Below are 17,904 nucleotides of genomic sequence, written 5' to 3' on the forward strand. Positions count from 1 at the left end.
GTTCCATGATCATGAATTGATTTCAATGCATGTGATCTCAACTTAGTGTACCTCTGGCTGACCACCCATCAGGTTTTACTCCATAAGCATTTACATAACAAAGTATTTCAAGGAAATGATTATTGAGCTTACAAACAAAATAATCATTTTTAAGGCTGCAGAAAACTTATTGATGTCTTTCAGGTATAATGACAAATCCTACAGATAAGCTGGGATTTATAATGGAAAGAAGATACTTCAGTTTCAATGACAGAATTTTTCTTTGTAAATTGGGGGCTATCATAAGTGTGTTTATAAACCAAATTTCCACACCTTTGGTTTAGACTAAATTCAGGGAATCAGTGAGTGGTTTCACAAAGGAGTAAAATAAAAATTTGACTTAGGTGATCTCAAACCAGTTTTTTCTTTTATCTTTTCTGCTTTCATTCAGGTGTGGATGGATCATAAGCAGGGATCCTGGTGCTACCAATACAAATCATATTTCTAAATCTGGAGGTATTATTAACTGTGTTTTCTGTTACTGCAACCCAGCTTTAGACCCGGGACTTTTGAATTAATATAGAACACAGAACAAACACACTCCCATTAGGGATACACTCCTGCTCGTAGTGGGACTCACCACCTGGCGATCCCTTTGGGCTCTTCATTACCTGACAAAAGAAGATTGGTTTCCTTTGTTGAAAGGTCTGTATTTTATTCTTGAATCATCGTTGGCACACACTGGCTGCAGTCAGAGTAATGTTTTTCCTCAATCTCTGCAGGCTTTAAACACTTCTGCCTCATCTTGGTTCTTCCAGCTCAAAATGAATCCTTTCCCATAATTGCTGACTTATTTAGCATCTGTACAATGGCATTCATTTTCTGGCTACTGATTCCCATTTTCCTTTTACACAATCTTGAGAAACATAAAAGGAGACTGCTTTGGCCTTGGATGTTTGGTTGACTAGTAAGCTGGATATTTGATGATTGCTGATTGCTCATGCTGTTTCCCTATAGGTCTGGTCCACGTAATCGCTCATCCTTGCTTTAGATGGAATCACTCTTGTATTTAAAGATGATTGTCCTGTTTAGGAAATGGTTTTCATTATCTGGATTCGCTATTGCTCCTCTTATTGATCTATTCTTTTTCTATAATAAGATGTGTATTCATTTTTCCTTTTATCAGTTGTCCTTAAACTGCCTATGATGATAGATCCATCTGGGGGCTTGGGGGGGGAAGGTGAGTTCTTTTTTCTCTTTAATAAATGCAGGTGAATCAGTCACTCAGGATTTAAAATTGGTCCTTGTTTTTGTTTTTTGTTTTTTTTGTTATTGTGGTACGCGGGCCTCTCACTGTTGTGGCCTCTCCCGTTGCGGAGCACAGGCTCCGGACGCGCAGGCTCAGCGGCCATGGCTCACGGGCCCAGCCGCTCCGCGGCATGTGGGATCTTCCCGGACCGGGGCACGAACCCGTGTCCCCTGCATCGGCAGGCGGACTCTCAACCACTGCGCCACCAGGGAAGCCCTCGGTCCTTGTTTTTAAGGACCACCAGGTACAGGTTTATTCACAAGTGTGCAGAATTATCTGGGAAAAAGGGAGGGAATTTTTTTTTTAACTGCTAAGCTAGCAGTTGCACTTAGACGTCCAACAAGAAGCACTAGACAGAATGTCTCTCCCGGGATATGTCCTACTTCTTCTAAAACCTGTTGTTGGGCCCATGAAATACTTTGAACTGCTCAGAACAAAAATGTAATACAAACACCAGGTAGTGATAGTGTCGTTCATGAGCCTATTTTTGCAGCTGGAGACTAGAAGTATTTGAGATGAGGTTCAGCTGAGGTTCCCTTATTGGAGAAGAGTTACCTAATCAGGCTTTAAACCACATCAAAGTGTGAGCGTGTCAGGCAAGGTGACAAGTTCATAGCAAATGTTAAGAAAAGATACAATGTTATGACATCTAGTATAAAATATTATTTTATAAAAAGAGTATGATTTTTCCTAGTTCAGTATCTTTCTGTTTACCTTCTTGATAGAATGTGCCGAAGTTAGGCCTTTGGAACCTGAAAATCAAATTAGGACTGAAGAATCTCCTGAATTCTGTTGCAAACAAAACTCAACCAACTGAGTTGAGAGAGAGAAAGTATGGGCACAAAAATTGTATGACCGTGAGGACAGAACATGCCACACTTGGCTTCCTGATCCAGCTGTTAGAGAACCACCTGACAAGCCACTGTGTGTACATTCATTTCACCTTTATGGGTCCATGTGGAGATGGTATTAAATAGTGATTGATAGCATACTATCATAGCCAAGTGCAGCTGGTTTGAATTGTAGCTCTACCACGACCTACCTATACGTCCCTGAGTTACTGTGTGGAACTCAAAGTCTCACTTTTGTCATCTGTGAAATGGGAATAAAAATTTTACCTCTATCATGTGATTTTTTTTTTAGATTACACAATGATAGTGCATATACAACATACAGTACCTCTCCCTGGCCAAGTGTTCACTAAATGTTGGTTATTATTTTGCGGTCATCAAAGGATGCAAAACTTCCTTACAGGAAGAGATGATACCTACAGGACTCCCCAGAAAATCATGTACGTTGTATTGCCTTGAAAGGTCATGGTTAACTAGCCACGTTTTGCAGGCATTTATAAATGTGACCTTTTAGTGTATATTGTTATTCAGGGGTAACTGTCAGTAATTCCAGGAAGAAACCTGAGGGGTATGTGGCATAACTCCTGGTGGTCATTATGAGACTGGTGGTCACCGGGCTCAGAGTTGAGAGAAACTGCTCTTTTTTTCTAGGTTGGTTAGACTTTTGGCCTTTTTGATTATTATTTGCCCCAAATCTTTTGGTGCTTTGGCGGTGAAAGGGGTATTGGTTTTCAGAGGCCACTGGAGTGTGGGTCCAGGGTAATTGGCAGGAGGGGGTAAGTTTTAGGAGGTCCTATGTTACCATTGTGGACTGTGGCGCTCACGGCACAGGGCACTCTTCTTTCACTCTGTATGTGGTTTACCCCACGTTTGATGACTTCTTCATTCCTACATCATCCCTGTGAGCATAAATACAAATAGGTCATGAAATGTGAATCAGACTTTCCCCTACATAAAAGTCCTCTCAGGATACTAGCCACTTAACCTATGGCTATTTCCTGAGCTATAATTAATTACCCTCCCACAGGTAGGAACACCACTGATTCAAAAATCCATTGGTTTCCCATATTATCTTTCTCCCTTTATTTTGGTGAAATTCAGGAAATTTTGAAATTAAATCATTTCTGAAGTTGTACGTTATCAAATGTCACAGTAAAATTATCTGAATGCCTCCTCTCCATGTGTAGTTTCAATTTCCTGAAGGTCATTTCTCCCTTCTAATTACAAGCACTCCAAGAAGAATTAGTTTGTGCGACTCAGCATGAGAGCAAGTAACTCTCATTTCTTCAGGCTGAGTTGAATGCAGGAGGCTTCCTGAATCTGCCTGAATACAACTGCTTAAGCTACAAGATAAGTGTTTCCTGTTCTGTTATTATTATTCTATTTTTAGAGCTAAGGGTCACTAGGGAAATGGTCTCCCAGTGACCAGAAACTTGTGCTTGATATTTCTAAAGGAATTTTGCCCTGGTGATAGGTAACAGGGAAGCTTGTGTTGTTTCTTTTCTTCTCTTTTTTTTCCCTGAAGGATAACATTTAAAATGTGAAAGGTTTAACTGTGTGTTAAATGTTATTTTAAAATTACAAGGTTGAGTTAGACATATTTATCACATCCAAGCGTACTTTTAGGGGTCTTGCTGTTTGCTCATGAAAAAATAAAAACATACATGTTCACTTGAGAGGATTTTGCTTTCCCATAAATAAGGGCCTGGAATGTCTTTCCAGACTGAGCTTTTCTGTTGTTTTCGCCCCTCACCCAAGTAACTACACTGGAAAAGGGAATGGAGATTAGCATCGCATTTCAGGCAGACCTAGAACGTCTTATGTTGAGAGTAGCATTCAGAATTTTCCCTGGACTCATTCTCCTAATTTTCCTGACTGTAGTGCATGGACTCTGTTAAATTTTGTTGTGGATTCACTATTGGGCAGCTAAGGGCCAAATCATACCAACTGTTTTAGAAGCAAAACTTCTGTGCCTCCTGGGATCCATCACACAACCTCCCTCCCTTTATTCAGAGTTTTGTGCCTTGTCAGGTTCTAAAGTTGGCTCCTAACAAGTGTTGTATCAAAACAAAAATAATTCTGCTTCCATTGTTCTCATATCTTTCAAACTCACGTGGATGGGTTTTAATCCCTTAGTATAAGTTCTTCTATTAATGCAACCTTACAAAATAGTCGAGATCCTATCTTGTCCCTTATAGAAACTTTGAAAATGGCAGCAATATTTCTCTTTTATTTGGAATCTGAGAACATAACAAAAAGGTCTAAGAACTCTGTAGTACTTTTCTCTCCCCATCTCCTTCATTTTCAAATCACTAAGTAGGAGCTGTGGCTCTTACTTTAGCAAAATGATGTACTGTCTACCACTTATAATGGTTTATTATGCACCAGGAACAAGGTTAAGTACTTGGCATGGCAGTTGACTCTTGAACAACATAGGTTTGAACTGCACAGGTCCGCTTATACGCAGATTTTTTTCACTAAATACGTAGTACATGATCCGCTGTTGGTTGAATATATGGATGCAGAACCGTGGCTACGGAGGGCCAACTATAAGTTATACTCAGACTTTTGACTGCTCAGGGGTCGGCGCCCCTAACCTCCGCGTTGTTCAAGGGACAGCTATACTTTGATTCAGTTGGTACAAGGAAGTAAAGTAGATATTAACATCCACATTCTAAGTGGGGAAACTGACACTTTGGGAAGTCCATTTCACATACGTAGAAAATGAAGGAACCAGAATCTGATCACTGGGCCCCCTCTCATTAGGAGGCCACCCTCAAAAACACGTATATGCTGAGTGTGATAGGAAAATGTAGTATCAAGTGAAGCAGTGTGCAGCTTCATCATTGAAAATTAGCTCTAAAGATACCACGTTCTCCCTCTGCCTGGGAGACACCAGTGTGCATACGTGCCCATATGAGGGGGTACAGAGATTACCACATGCCCCTGTCACACTTCTAGGAAGGTAGCAAGTCATTGTCTCTCCTCCTTCAAATGTTCCGGCCCATCCTTTGCAAATATCCTTCTAAAATGAAGGTGGCAGATGAGAAGCAAAGAAAATAACTACACAAGCTGCATGATAAGTTGCCATATTTCCTAGTTAAGTAAAAAAATTGTCACACCTCACATTCAAGACTGAATTGAATAAGTATCCTGATTAGAGAATTTCATGCATGCACTGAGTCAAATGCCTTTAGTAAATAACATGTTCTTTGAAAGAGAACAAAAGACTGTGTATATATACTTGGATTTGTTTTCTGTGTGTTTATTAGTATTGCAGTTCTTTGATGAAAGTATCTCCCATTCAGTAGTGTCTTTGTGATCTTCAGTGCCAACAGCCATAAGAAATAGGTATCCAATAATTTAATAACTATTTATTGCAAATTAAGACACTCCCATAGTTTTCTGTGTACCCAGTTTTGGGCTCCGTACCACATCCTCTTCCTTTGAGAACACTGAAAATGAAGACTTGGTTTCAGTTGAGACTTTTTCTGTATCCCACACATCCATCCAGAATGGTTAACATTGCTAAGTTCTTTGTTAAATTAAAATCAAGTGCCTGGCTAAACAACTGAACAAGGAATGTTCAAGAGCCCTTCAGTTTTGATTTTAGCTTGTTGTAATTTTCTAATGATGATGCAAGAGTCTACACGAAGGATGACAGGGCCAGAATTGGGAGCCATTTTGTTGAGAAAAGTGGAAATCTTCACCCTTTTAAAAACTTACACTGACTAATATCACATTATTTCTCAAATTAAAGGTTACATTTTCTGCCTCCCTGAGACTAATGTCACTTCTCCAAGATGAGAACAAGAGCGGCATTTGGCATTTGTTTATCCCAAACCCAAATCGCTGACCCTTTGTTTTTAGTACTTTGCCCTTCTGCTTTTGCTTTTTTAATTTGCTTGTGACTCTCTGCTTCCCCCATCTTTTTTTTTTTTTGGTACAATGATTCTTACCTTGTCTTTCCCCAGTCCGTTTCTGACCTGGAGAGACGTGCAGCATGTTATTGTAAGGACTTCCCGTGCAGGACATTTGAACGCTAATGACTGGAAAACCAATGCTGCTGGTTTTAAGGGTGAGAACTTCTTTCATATTTTGTCACAGGCAAAATATTTTTATTTTTCCCCCATTTTAAATGGAGAGCAGGAAATAGAACCCATCCAAAGAAACTTTAAATTTTGTACTGACACAGGAAGAGCTTGACCTCTTAGTAGAAAAAAAAAGGCAGGTTCCTTTTTTTTTTTTTTTAAATTAAAACAACACATTTAAGGCAGATTTCCTTGGCTTCCCACATCATAGGTCAGTTTCTTTAAAGGTAACCAACTCCCAAGTATTGTCGACCTATGGGGCTCCTCATTAGTTTATTCTTTGGTGTCATCGATTATCTGAGTGGTATTTGTAACAATGTATTTAAAAATTCCTTACCTTCTGGAGTGATTACTTCCAGTTAATAATAGCTGGTATCTTTTGTTCGTTTGAGGGTAGCACTGTTAGTTGCTAGGCTATGCTTTTCTACATATTTTGTTTTTGTTGTTTTTTTTTTTCCAAACCTTCCACAAACAGAAAAACAGGCATAATTCTAAGACGTTACTTTACATAAACTAAAAGTTCTTATGAAGCTTTACAATGTGCAGTCTTAGGCAAGTATGCACAGGATATAAATAAGTGCTGACTATTTTTCCCATGGCTGATGGGGATTCTAGTTACATCAAGCTGTCTTACTAATGGTAGCTATTTTGTTTATTGTCATCCATAACATATGCTATAATCAAAAGAAAATAATTATATAAAGTAGTTGTCCTATAGTGTAGTATCTTTACTCAGGTTTCAGATCATCTAAATTGTAATCCATTAATTTAATTTACAACAAAGATTACTTTTTGTTGTATCTGCAGACTTAAATTTACTCCCAAATAATCTTTGTATCATTATATATCCCTATGGATGAAAAACAGTATTCTATAACATAAGGAATATCTACTTAAAAATTATAGTTCTGGTCCTCAGATCATTGGTAATAAGCTGAATAATCCTGGGCAAGTCATTTAATTTTTCTGGGCCCTAACTTCCGCAACTTAAACAATTTAGAAGCTGGATAATATTATCTACATAGGATATGTTACATATGATTTTAATATATCCTTAGTGTATTATACCCAATGTATATAAATATTCATGCTGAAAATGTAAAGTGTAATTTTAAAAATTATTTGCAAGCAGCTTACTAATCGTGCTTTGCCAAAACCTATCAATATGCCAGGGAACCAGCGCCATATAAAAGAGTTCTTTGATTAACATCTTCACTGAAGACTTCACTTTTAGAAAACAAGAATGTCCCTCTGCTTTCGAGTATTATCAGATACCTTTCTGTGCTTGTAAACTATATAATGCAGCAGTGTTCGATGAGCTTTTAATCTAAAGCATTGTAAATACCTGTTGGGATCACATTTTCTGAAGCTCAAATCAAGACACGTGGTACCAGAATAGCAAATGTTATGTGCAGCATCAAAAATACTTGAAATTTCAATTGTTCTAGAAAATCCAGGATGTAATTTGCCATATGTATGTTTCCTTTTAATTAGCTTCCCCATGCTTCCAGCCCCGACTCTATAAATGCAGGCAGCCAAGGGGTTGGGTTTGGGGAGGGGGGAAGAAGGGATCAAAACACTGGCTGGTTCAACACTGCAATGAACTTCTTAGTAGAAGGTTCACAGACTAAGTACATTGACCTCAATGAGGCTGAGGAATCAACTTTAACCCAAATAAAAGTCTTAGTTTTACTTACTCCTTTTTGGCAACTTAAAAGGAGCAAATGGTTCTAATAAAAAATGCAACTCTTTTGAAAACCTCTGTTGGTTTTGGAGAGGGGGAAGCCGAGGATTTAGACTAAATCACCAGATCCAAACCTGAGTCTGAAGGGGGCCATACACTGCTTCTGGCAGGGAGGAAAGAGCATTTTACTATTGCACGTGGCAATATTTAGTATAATATTTCACTCTTCTCTTAGATTGCTGCCAAGAGTAACAATTAAAGTTCACTTTTTCATAGATGAATTACCCTGAACCGTCTGGACTCCCAGTGGAATTGTTTTGTAATTTTGTTGATGGCAAGCCCCATATTTCATCTAAACATGATCATAATAAGAATGATTTTTTTAAGAGTTATTTTCTTCCCTACTCGAAGCATTCCCATCCCCTCCCTAGCGTCCCACAAATAAAAGTGATTAAGGCAGAGGCTAGCAGGAGAAGTGACATGCTTCCGGGAAGGAGAGAATGCAGGTCACTAGGACTGGAAAAAAGATGGGCTGACTTTTTATGGAATAAGGTCTGAACGAACAAAAAATAGTGAAGGCTTGGAAGAGGTTCATGCAATGAGAGCTCATATTTTAAATTAGGTCAGCCAGCTTTTGCAGGCGTTGCTTAGAGGGAACACATGGCCAAATGTTTCTCCTTAGGAGAAAACGGAAGTTGCCTGCAAGCAGAAGCCTGCAGCCCTGGGTGCACTCCCTCTTACCACTTGGTTTAGTCCTAACGCTGAGTGAGATGTAGGTATGAAACGAATCTGAAAACACCTGTGCTTCCCTGGGCTTGCTGTTGTGCCCTGAGGTTGAGAGATTTAACTTGTCTGAAGAGTGGGTTTTCGTTTTTGTTTTTGAAACCACCAGAATTTCATAAATTGCTTGGCAGGTACTCTTCTGCAGTGGGGCCGTCAGTACGAACATGTGAATTTCCTTCTCATCAGGTAAAGCAGAAGCAGCTCAGAGTAGCAACCAGTTAGGTTTTGGGGTCTTGCCATCAATAGACTTGATAGTCTTAGTTCTCACTGATAACTTTGGAGAAGCCAACACCCTACAGATCAGTCTTTCCCCAAACCCTGCCAAGTGCATTTCACACAATGTCCTTACATTTCTCCAGACCTACCCATGTGTGGTCCGTCCGAAGCAGAGAACAGAGCCAGATGTTATAGGAACTAGACTGGTGTGGGTCTCCTCTCAAGGCAGACTTGATCTACTCTTACCCACATGTGTTATGGGCCTGGATTCCTGGCTCCTGGAAGGGGATTCCCTCCAGAAGCAGCTGCTGGCTTCTTGTTAACTGGCATGGACAGATTGCACTCAGGCAAGGAAGTTGCCCTTGAAGGACCGGCTCCTCTGTGTGTTTCTCTGAGAGCGGAGCTGCATACTGATGAGCTGGGTGCAGAGAACTTTCTTCCCCTTTCTGTGTGCTCTCATTATGGTCGCACTCTATAAACGATCCTATATTGAGATCAGTTCACAGTAAAGCCAGCCCCAAAGCTGGAAGCCACTCATCAACATTTTTATGCTAATGGTACCTTAATTTTTAACAATGTTGATTGAACTAAGATGATTCTGTCTTGATGCTTCTTCAATAATAATCTCTTATAGTTAAAATATCTTGCAGGAGATTTGTTTTTCAAAATAAACATAATCCAAGGAATGCATACCTATGGAAACGAACTAGACGTTATTTAGATTTGTTCATCCTGTGAATGATCCTAGCTAAATTTCAGACACCTTTTGACTTTAAACCTCCTCCAGAGATAGTTTCTTTAATAATAAATACCATGCACCTAGCAAAGAATCTGAGATTATGCATGAGAATAGGAAAGTATTTGTATGAGACCACATGAACAGATGTGGTATTTGCCACTACAGAACTAAAATCCAGATTCCAGTATTTTGCTACTGAGCAACATTTGCAGTGCTTGGAGATGACTTTGGCATTACATTGTCTGTTTGGGGGTTTCTTCAATATTACTTCTTTCTCCTTTTTTTCCCTTTGCTCTTACGATAAGTCTCTCCTATTTTTTTCTTTTCTACTGTTTTTAATACCGCCCTCGTGCTCCTGAAAACGTACAAATCAGCTGTAGAATTGAGGGTTTTCCCCATCAGGGTGGTTTTCTTCAAGGAATTTAAGTTATGCAGTCTCTTCATTCATTTATTCACAAATATTTCCTGCGCACCTTCAGCAGGCCAGCCCAACACATGCTGAATGAAGTGCAACCAAAGAGGAGAATTAGAAGGAAACGTCCGGGGCCCCATGACTTTGCCTGCTCTGATCTGGCTGTGCTGTGATTTACACACAGAACAGAAATTTACACTGCACTTTTTTTATCCCTTCAGTCAAGCCCAACCAATCTGCCAGGTTCATGTTTATAGTGTCAATGATCCTTCTCTCATCATCTAAAATGCAGCCCAGCCCTGAGCAGCAGAAGGCATCTAATGAGAGAATCTCTCTTGTGGAGTGTCATTTACATTTTGACCAGCTCCGTTTGTACCTATAGAGTATATGGATCCTAGAGCCATGCAGAGGACTTGAATTCTGCATTCTTCTAGAATCCATGGCTCACAGCCTTTCAGGAAGAACGTGACCCTTTGTTATGAGCCCCTCCCTCCTACTGCTTTAATCTGAAGACCCTGCAGATTTCCCCTTTCTCCCCCAGCCTCCTGGGCTGTGCTCGCTGAATCTTTCCCCCATGTCCTTATCTCTGGTTTGTGGATGCAGTTATGAGAAGTATAATTGAATGCATGCAACATCGGTGCTGTAGTTTTTTTCAAAGTGTCTGTATTTGGATATGATGACTTGATATTTTACAGTTAAACTCTCTTAAATCTAGGAAGAGGAATAGACGTCAGATAATAAATTAGGAACTTCTGTCATCTTTACTAGGCGAAAGAATGAAAAAAATGTCATTGAAAATCAAAAATGACAACTAAGTGAGCGAGGTTACCACGCCTTCCATTTCACTGCCCTCCCAGACTATGTAAGTCTCTTTTTTTCTACCAGCATGTTGCTGAAACCTCCCCATCCTCCACTGACTCTTTCTTTGACCACAACTAAACTACTAGATTTTTTTTTTAATTTCTAACTGACTTCCCACCATGGGGAAAACAATTGACAGTCTAACATGACTTCTTAGCCTCAAAGGCCCTTAACTTTTAATAACCTTTATTACTTTTAATCGCCGTCATTTTATTTCCACTGTTAGGGCTGGTAATTTTAAGATGTTCCAATATATTTTTAATACCTACCTGTCTTGCTTTCAGTTTTAACACTTATTAAAAAGAATTAGATGTGCTGAAACGATTAAGCATGCCATGTGTTGAACTGAAACTAAAGGTTTTGAAATGTGGTGTTTTTATTTTTTTACTGAGTATATAAAGTAATATCTGATGTGTTACCATTTGAAAGGGTAAAGCTATACTGTATTTTATTATGTCACTGTACAAATAATATCTTATCTTTGCCACCTAGCATGCTGACGTGATGTTGGTAGCTATGATTAAAGCTACATAATGTACCTTAATTGGAAATCTGCACATCATGTTTTCAAAGAAAGGTCAAAGTGAAACATTATTCATCTGGTCAGTGTCAGAGGGGGTGTTTGAATCAGATGCTTGACTTCAGTCCTGATCCTATTTTCAGAAATAAGGCATTTAGTTCTTCTCTTAAAATGCAGAGAGGGATGTAAGTACATTTGATCCTACGTAATGAAATTTGCTCCCTAGAAACACCACCTGATTTTCTTTCAAGATTCTATATTTATTCCATTGTATTCTATGAACTCCTATGCATTTATTAACTTAAAACCTTTCATTTTTGCATTCATTGATCACTGAAATATGAGCTTACCTTCTTGCTCATTTATTAAAAAAAAGATATGAATCACACATAATTTAGGGATTTTACGTTTATTCTTTTGTCTGGTGGATGATTTACCTAAATATCTACCTGGGAACAGCAATATAGAACCCCTGACAGCAGTCTGCTTGGTCATTGCTTAATCCGGAGTCTTGTATCCAAAATGTCTACTTGCCCCATAAGAGTGTTCTATTCATTCCTACTAAATATGTGAGATTTTAAAATATTTTCTGCAAATGAAAAATGTTATTTTCTCTGCACTGGTCTTTGAATGGTAGTGTTAGGTTTGTTAGACTTTGGGGGTGTTTTGTTCTGTTTTTTCATCCCTAAATACAAAAGTTTTAACTGCATGTGGTTTCACGCTTAAAATCCATCTTCAGAATAGAATTAAAACAATGGTTGTACTGTACGACTATTATCTCTTTACAAAACATAATTAGTTAATGAAGGGAATTATGTTTGGAGTAGTTTTGTGGCTTTGCCACAATCTTAAGAACTTTATTCTAGTAGAGTCTGTTATTGATATTTTCTTTGGCCTTTGAGGAAGCCAATTAACATTTTTGTATCTTGGGTTTTTAGAATGTGGGTAACAAATACCAAACATAATGAGAAGGCTGAGTTGAAAGAAAAGTGCTTTGAAATTGCAAAATACCAAACATAAAAAAACCCTTGACAAAGAAAAGAGTCTTAAAAGTGTATTTTCATAAGTCACAGCTTTCTGCTGTGAAATGAGGATAAAGATATGAAACTATGTTGTGAATTAGAATGCTATTTTGCGACTGAAATTAATTAAATTACCTGAGTGGGCAAGAGAAAATGTATTACTTTGTAATGAACTTATCACAATACGTCTTCATACCTTTTATCCCATAATCGTATATCAATGACTATACTATAATCATATATAAACATAACTAAAATTCTGTTTTGCAAATTAATGTTTAAATATCAACTTGACTTCAACCTGCTAAATTTTGAAAGTTGTAATTAATTATTTCAACATAAGAACTAATGAAAAAATCTGAACTGACTGTAGCTATCAATGTCCTATCAACTCTTTAATCATTAATATACAGTATAAAAGCTATAAGCTTAAAATGTGATTTTTAACAATATGCAAAATTCGTATACTGAAGAGACAATTGATGTCTCTTTTTGTGTAATCACCTGATGAAACTCGATATCACTAATTCTAATGAGGCTGGACTTCCTTAGGTATTTTTAAAACTCTTCTTTCAGCAAATGAGTTTGGCTATCCTTTATGATAGCAAAGCTTGATATTTTGTGGTTACAATTGATATTTCAGGCAAAGATAAAAATCATCAAGCCCTAAACCCCATAATTACAAAGGGTGGTCAACCAAGGCCAATGTTGTTTTCAGGCCAAAAGTGTATTGGAACTATAAATAACGAAATGGAGTTCTTTGAGTCACTAATAACTGGATTCTGAATCCAGTTCCAAAATAAGATGCCCCCAAAAGATTTAAGACAAGACAGTCTTATCAGAATATACATACAAGGAGATTGGTTCAAGGTGGCAGAGTAGAAGGACGTGTGCTCACTCCCTCTTGTGAGAGCACCAGAATCACAACTAACTGCTGAACAATCACCAAAAAGAAGACACTGGAACTCACCAAAAAAGATACCCCACATCTAAAGACAAAGGAGAAGACAAAGTGAGATGGTAGGAGGGGCTTAATCACAATAAAATGAAATCTCATAACTGCTGGGTGGGTGACTCACAAACTGGAGAACAATTATTCCACAGAAGTCCACCCACTGGAGTGAAGGTTCTGAGCCCCACATCAGGCTTCCCAACCTGAGAGACCAGCAATGGGAGGAGGAATTCCCAGAGAATCAGACTTTGAAGGCTAGTTGGGTTTGATTGCAGGACTTCAACAAGATCGGGGGAAACAGAGACTGAACTCTTGGAGGGCACACACAAAGTAGGCACATCAGGACCCAGGGGAAGGAGCAGTGACCCCACAGGAGACCGAACCAGACCTACCTGCTAATGTTGGTGGCTCTCCTGCAGAGGTCGGGGGTGGTTGTGGCTCACCGTGGGGACAAGGACACTGGCAGCAGAAGTTCTGGGAAGTACTCCTTGGCATCAGCCCTCCCGGAGCCCGCCATTAGCCCCATCAAAGAGCCTGTAGCCTCCAGAGCTGGGTTGCCTCAGGCCAAACAACCAACAGGGAGGAAACTCAGCCCCACCCGTAAGCAGACAAGTGGATTAAACTTTTACTGAGCTCTGCCCACCAGAGCAACACCCAGCGCTACCCACCACTGATGCCTCCCATCAGGAAGCTTGCATAAGCCTCTTAGATAGCCTCATCCACCAGAGGTCAGACAGCAGAAGCAAGAAGAGCTATAATCCTGCAACCTGTGGAACGAAAACCACATTCACAGAAAGATAGACAAGATGAAAAGGCAGAGGACTATGTACCAAATGATAGAACAATATAAAACCCCAGAAAAACAACTAAATGAAGTGGAGAGGCAACCTTCCAGAAAAAGAATTCAGAATAATGATAGTGAAGATGATCCAGGACCTTGGAAAAAGAATGGAGGCAAAGATCGAGAAGATGCAAGAAATGTTTAACAAAGACCCAGAAGAATTAAAGAACAAACACCTAGAAGAATTAAAGAACAAATAGAGATGAGCAATACAATAAGTTAAATGAAAAATATATTAGAAGGAATCAATAACAGAATGACTGAGGCAGAAGAACGGATAAGTGACCTGGAAGACAGAATGGAGGAATTCACTGCCACGGAACAGAATAAAGAAAAAAGAACAAAAAGAAATGAAGACAGCCTAAGAGTTCTGGGACATTAAATGCACCAACATTTGCATTACAGGGGTCCCAGAAGGAGAAGAGAGAGAGAAAGGACCCAAGAAAATATTTGAAGAGATTATAGTCGAAAACTTCCCTAACATAGGAAACGAAATAGCCACCCAAGTCCAGGAAGCACAGAGAGTCCCAGGCAAGATAAATCCAAGGAGAAACACGCTGAGACAAATACTAATCAAATTGACAAAAATTACAGACAGGGAAAAATTATTACAAGCAACAAGGGAAAAATGACAAATAACATACAAGGGAACCCCCCTAAGGTTAACAGCTGATTTCTCAGCAGAAACTCTACAAGCCAGAAGGGAGTGGCATGATATATTTGAAGCGGTGGAAGGGAAGAACCTACAACCAAGATTACTCTACCTGGCAAAGATCTCATTCAGATTCAATGGAGAAATCAAAAGCTTTACAGACAAGCAAAAGCTAAGAGAATTCAGCACCACCAAACCAGCTCTACAGCAAATGCTACAGGAACTTCCCTAAGTGGGAAACACAAGAGAAGAAAAGGACCTACAAAAACAAACTCAGAACAATTAAGAAAATGGTCACAGGAACATACATATCAATAATTACCTTAAATGTGAATGGATTAAATGCTCCAACCAAAAGACACAGCCTCGCTGAATGAATACAAAACAAGACCCGGATATATGCTGTCTACAAGTGACCCACTTCAGACCTAGGGACACATACAGACTGAAAGTGAGGGGATGGAAAAAGATATTCCATGCAAATGGAAATCAGAAGAAAGCTGGAGTAGCAATACTCATGTCAGATAAAATAGACTTTAAAATAAAGAATGTTACAAGAGACAAGGAAGGACACTGCATAATGATCAAGGGATCAATCCAAGAAGAAGCTATAACAATTATAAATATATATGCACCCAACATAGGAGCACCTCAATACATAAGGCAACTACTAACAGCTATAAAAGAGGAAATCGACAGTAACACAATAATAGTGGGGGACTTTAACACCTCACTTACACCAATGGACAGATCATCCAAACAGAAAATTAATAAGGAAACACAAGCTTTAAATGACACAATAGACCAGATATATTTAATTGATATTTATAGGACATTCCATCTAAAAACAGCACATTACACTATCTTCTCAAGGGCACATGGAACATTCTCCAGGATCACATCTTGGGTCAAAAATAAAGCCTTGGTGAATTTAAGAAAATTGAAATCATATCAAGCATCTTTTCCTACCACAACACTATGAGACTAGATATCAATTACAGGGAAAAAATGTAAAAACACAAACACATGGAGGATAAACAATACATTACTAAATAACCAAGAGATCACTGAAGAAATCAAAGAGGAAACCAAAAAATACCTGGAGACAAATGACCATGAAAACACGACAATGCAAAACCTATGGGATGCAACAAAAGCAGTTCTAAGAGGGAAGTTTATAGCAGTACAATCCTACCTCAAGAAACAAGAAAAATCTTAAACAAACAATCTAGTCTTACACCTAAAGGAACTAGAGAAAGAAAAACAAACAAACCCAAAGTTAGTAGAAGGAAAGAAATAATAAAGATAAGGGCAGAAATAAATGAAATAGAAAGAAAGAAAACTGTAGCAAAGATCAATAAAATTAAAGCTAGTTCTTTGAGAATATAAACAAAATTGATAAACCTTTAGCCAGACAGAAAAAGAGGGAGAGGACTCAAATCAATAAAATTAGAAATGAAAAAGGAGCAGATACAGCAGACACTGCAGAAATACAAAGCATCATAAGAGACTACTACAAGCAGTGTTATACCAATAAAACAGACAACCTGGAAGAAATGGACAAATTCTTAGAATTTGGTTATTCTTACGAAGGTATAACCTTCCAAGACTGAACCAGGAAGAAATAGAAAATATCAACAGACCAATCACAAGTAATGAAATTGAGACTGTGATTAAAAATCTTCCAACAAACAAAAGTCCAGGACCAGATGGCTTCACAGATGGATTCTATCAAACATTTAGAGAAGAGCTAACACCCATCCTTCTGAAACTCTTCCAGAAAACTGCAGAGGAAGGAGCACTCCCAAACTCATTCTACGAGGCCACCATAACCTTGATACCAAAACCAGACAAAGACACTACAAAAAAAGAAAATTACAGACCAATATCACTGATGAATATAGATGCAAAAATCCTCAACAAAATACTAGCAAACAGAATCCAACAACACATTAAAAGGATCATACACCATGATCAAGTGGGATTTATCACAGGAATGCAAGGATTCTTCAATATATGCAAATCCATCAGTGTGATACACTATATTAACAAATTGATGAGTTAAAAACCATATGATCATCTCATTAGATTCGGAAGAAGCTTTTGACAAAATTCAACACCCATTTATGATAAAAGCTCTCCAGAAAGTGGGCATAGAGGGAACCTACCTCAACATAATAAAGGCCATACACGACAAACACACAGCAAACATCATTCTCAATGGTGAAAAACTGAAAGCATTTCCTCTAAGATCAGGAATAAGACAAGGATGTCCACTCCTGCCATTCAACATAGTTGAACATAGTTTTGGAAGTCCTAGCCACGACAATCAGAGAAGAAAAAGAAATAAAAGGAGTACAAATTGGAAAAGAAGAAGTAAAACTGTCACTATTTGCAGATGACGTGATACTATATATAAAGAATCCTGAAGATGCTATCAGAAAACTACCAGAGCTAATCAGTGAATTTGGTAAAGTTGCAGGATACAAAATTAATGCATAGAAATCTCTTGCATTCCTATATACTAAGAATGAAAGATCAGAAAGAGAAATTAAGGAAACAATCACATTCACCATTGCAACAAAAAGAATAAAATACCTAGGAATAAACCTACCTAAGGAGGTAAAAGTCCTGTACTCAGAAAACTATAAGACACTGATGAAAGAAATTCAAGATGATGCAAACAGATGGAGAGATATAACATGTTCATGGATTGGAAGAATCAGTATTGTGAAAATGACTATACCACCTAAAGCAATCTACAGATTCAATGCAATCCCTATCAAATTACTAAAGGCATTTTTTTTTACAGAACTAGAAGAAAAAATCTTAAAATTTGTGTGGAGACACAAAAGACCCTGAATAGTCAAAGCAATCTTGAGGGAAAAAAACAGAGCTGGAGGAATCAGACTCCCTCACCTCAGACTATACTACAAAGTATAGTAATCAAGACAACATGGTACTGGCACAAAAACAGAAATATAGATCAATG

At 38.4% G+C, this 17,904-nt stretch overlaps 1 protein-coding gene across 6 annotated transcripts in view; it reads left to right on the forward strand.

The window, feature by feature from the left end:
* PCSK5 (proprotein convertase subtilisin/kexin type 5) overlaps nt 1-17,904 on the forward strand; it is a 318,106-nt gene that overhangs the window by 231,631 nt on the left and 68,571 nt on the right. For all 6 annotated transcript variants that reach the window (XM_079925980.1, XM_079925981.1, XM_079925984.1 and 3 more), the window contains exon 10: nt 6,114-6,217. In XM_079925980.1, the coding sequence (XP_079782106.1) occupies nt 6,114-6,217 (104 nt within the window). The remainder of the gene's footprint in view (nt 1-6,113; nt 6,218-17,904) is intronic.

The sequence above is a fragment of the Stenella coeruleoalba genome, assembly GCF_951394435.1.
Source record: "Stenella coeruleoalba genome assembly, chromosome: 7".
NCBI lineage: Eukaryota > Metazoa > Chordata > Mammalia > Artiodactyla > Delphinidae > Stenella > Stenella coeruleoalba.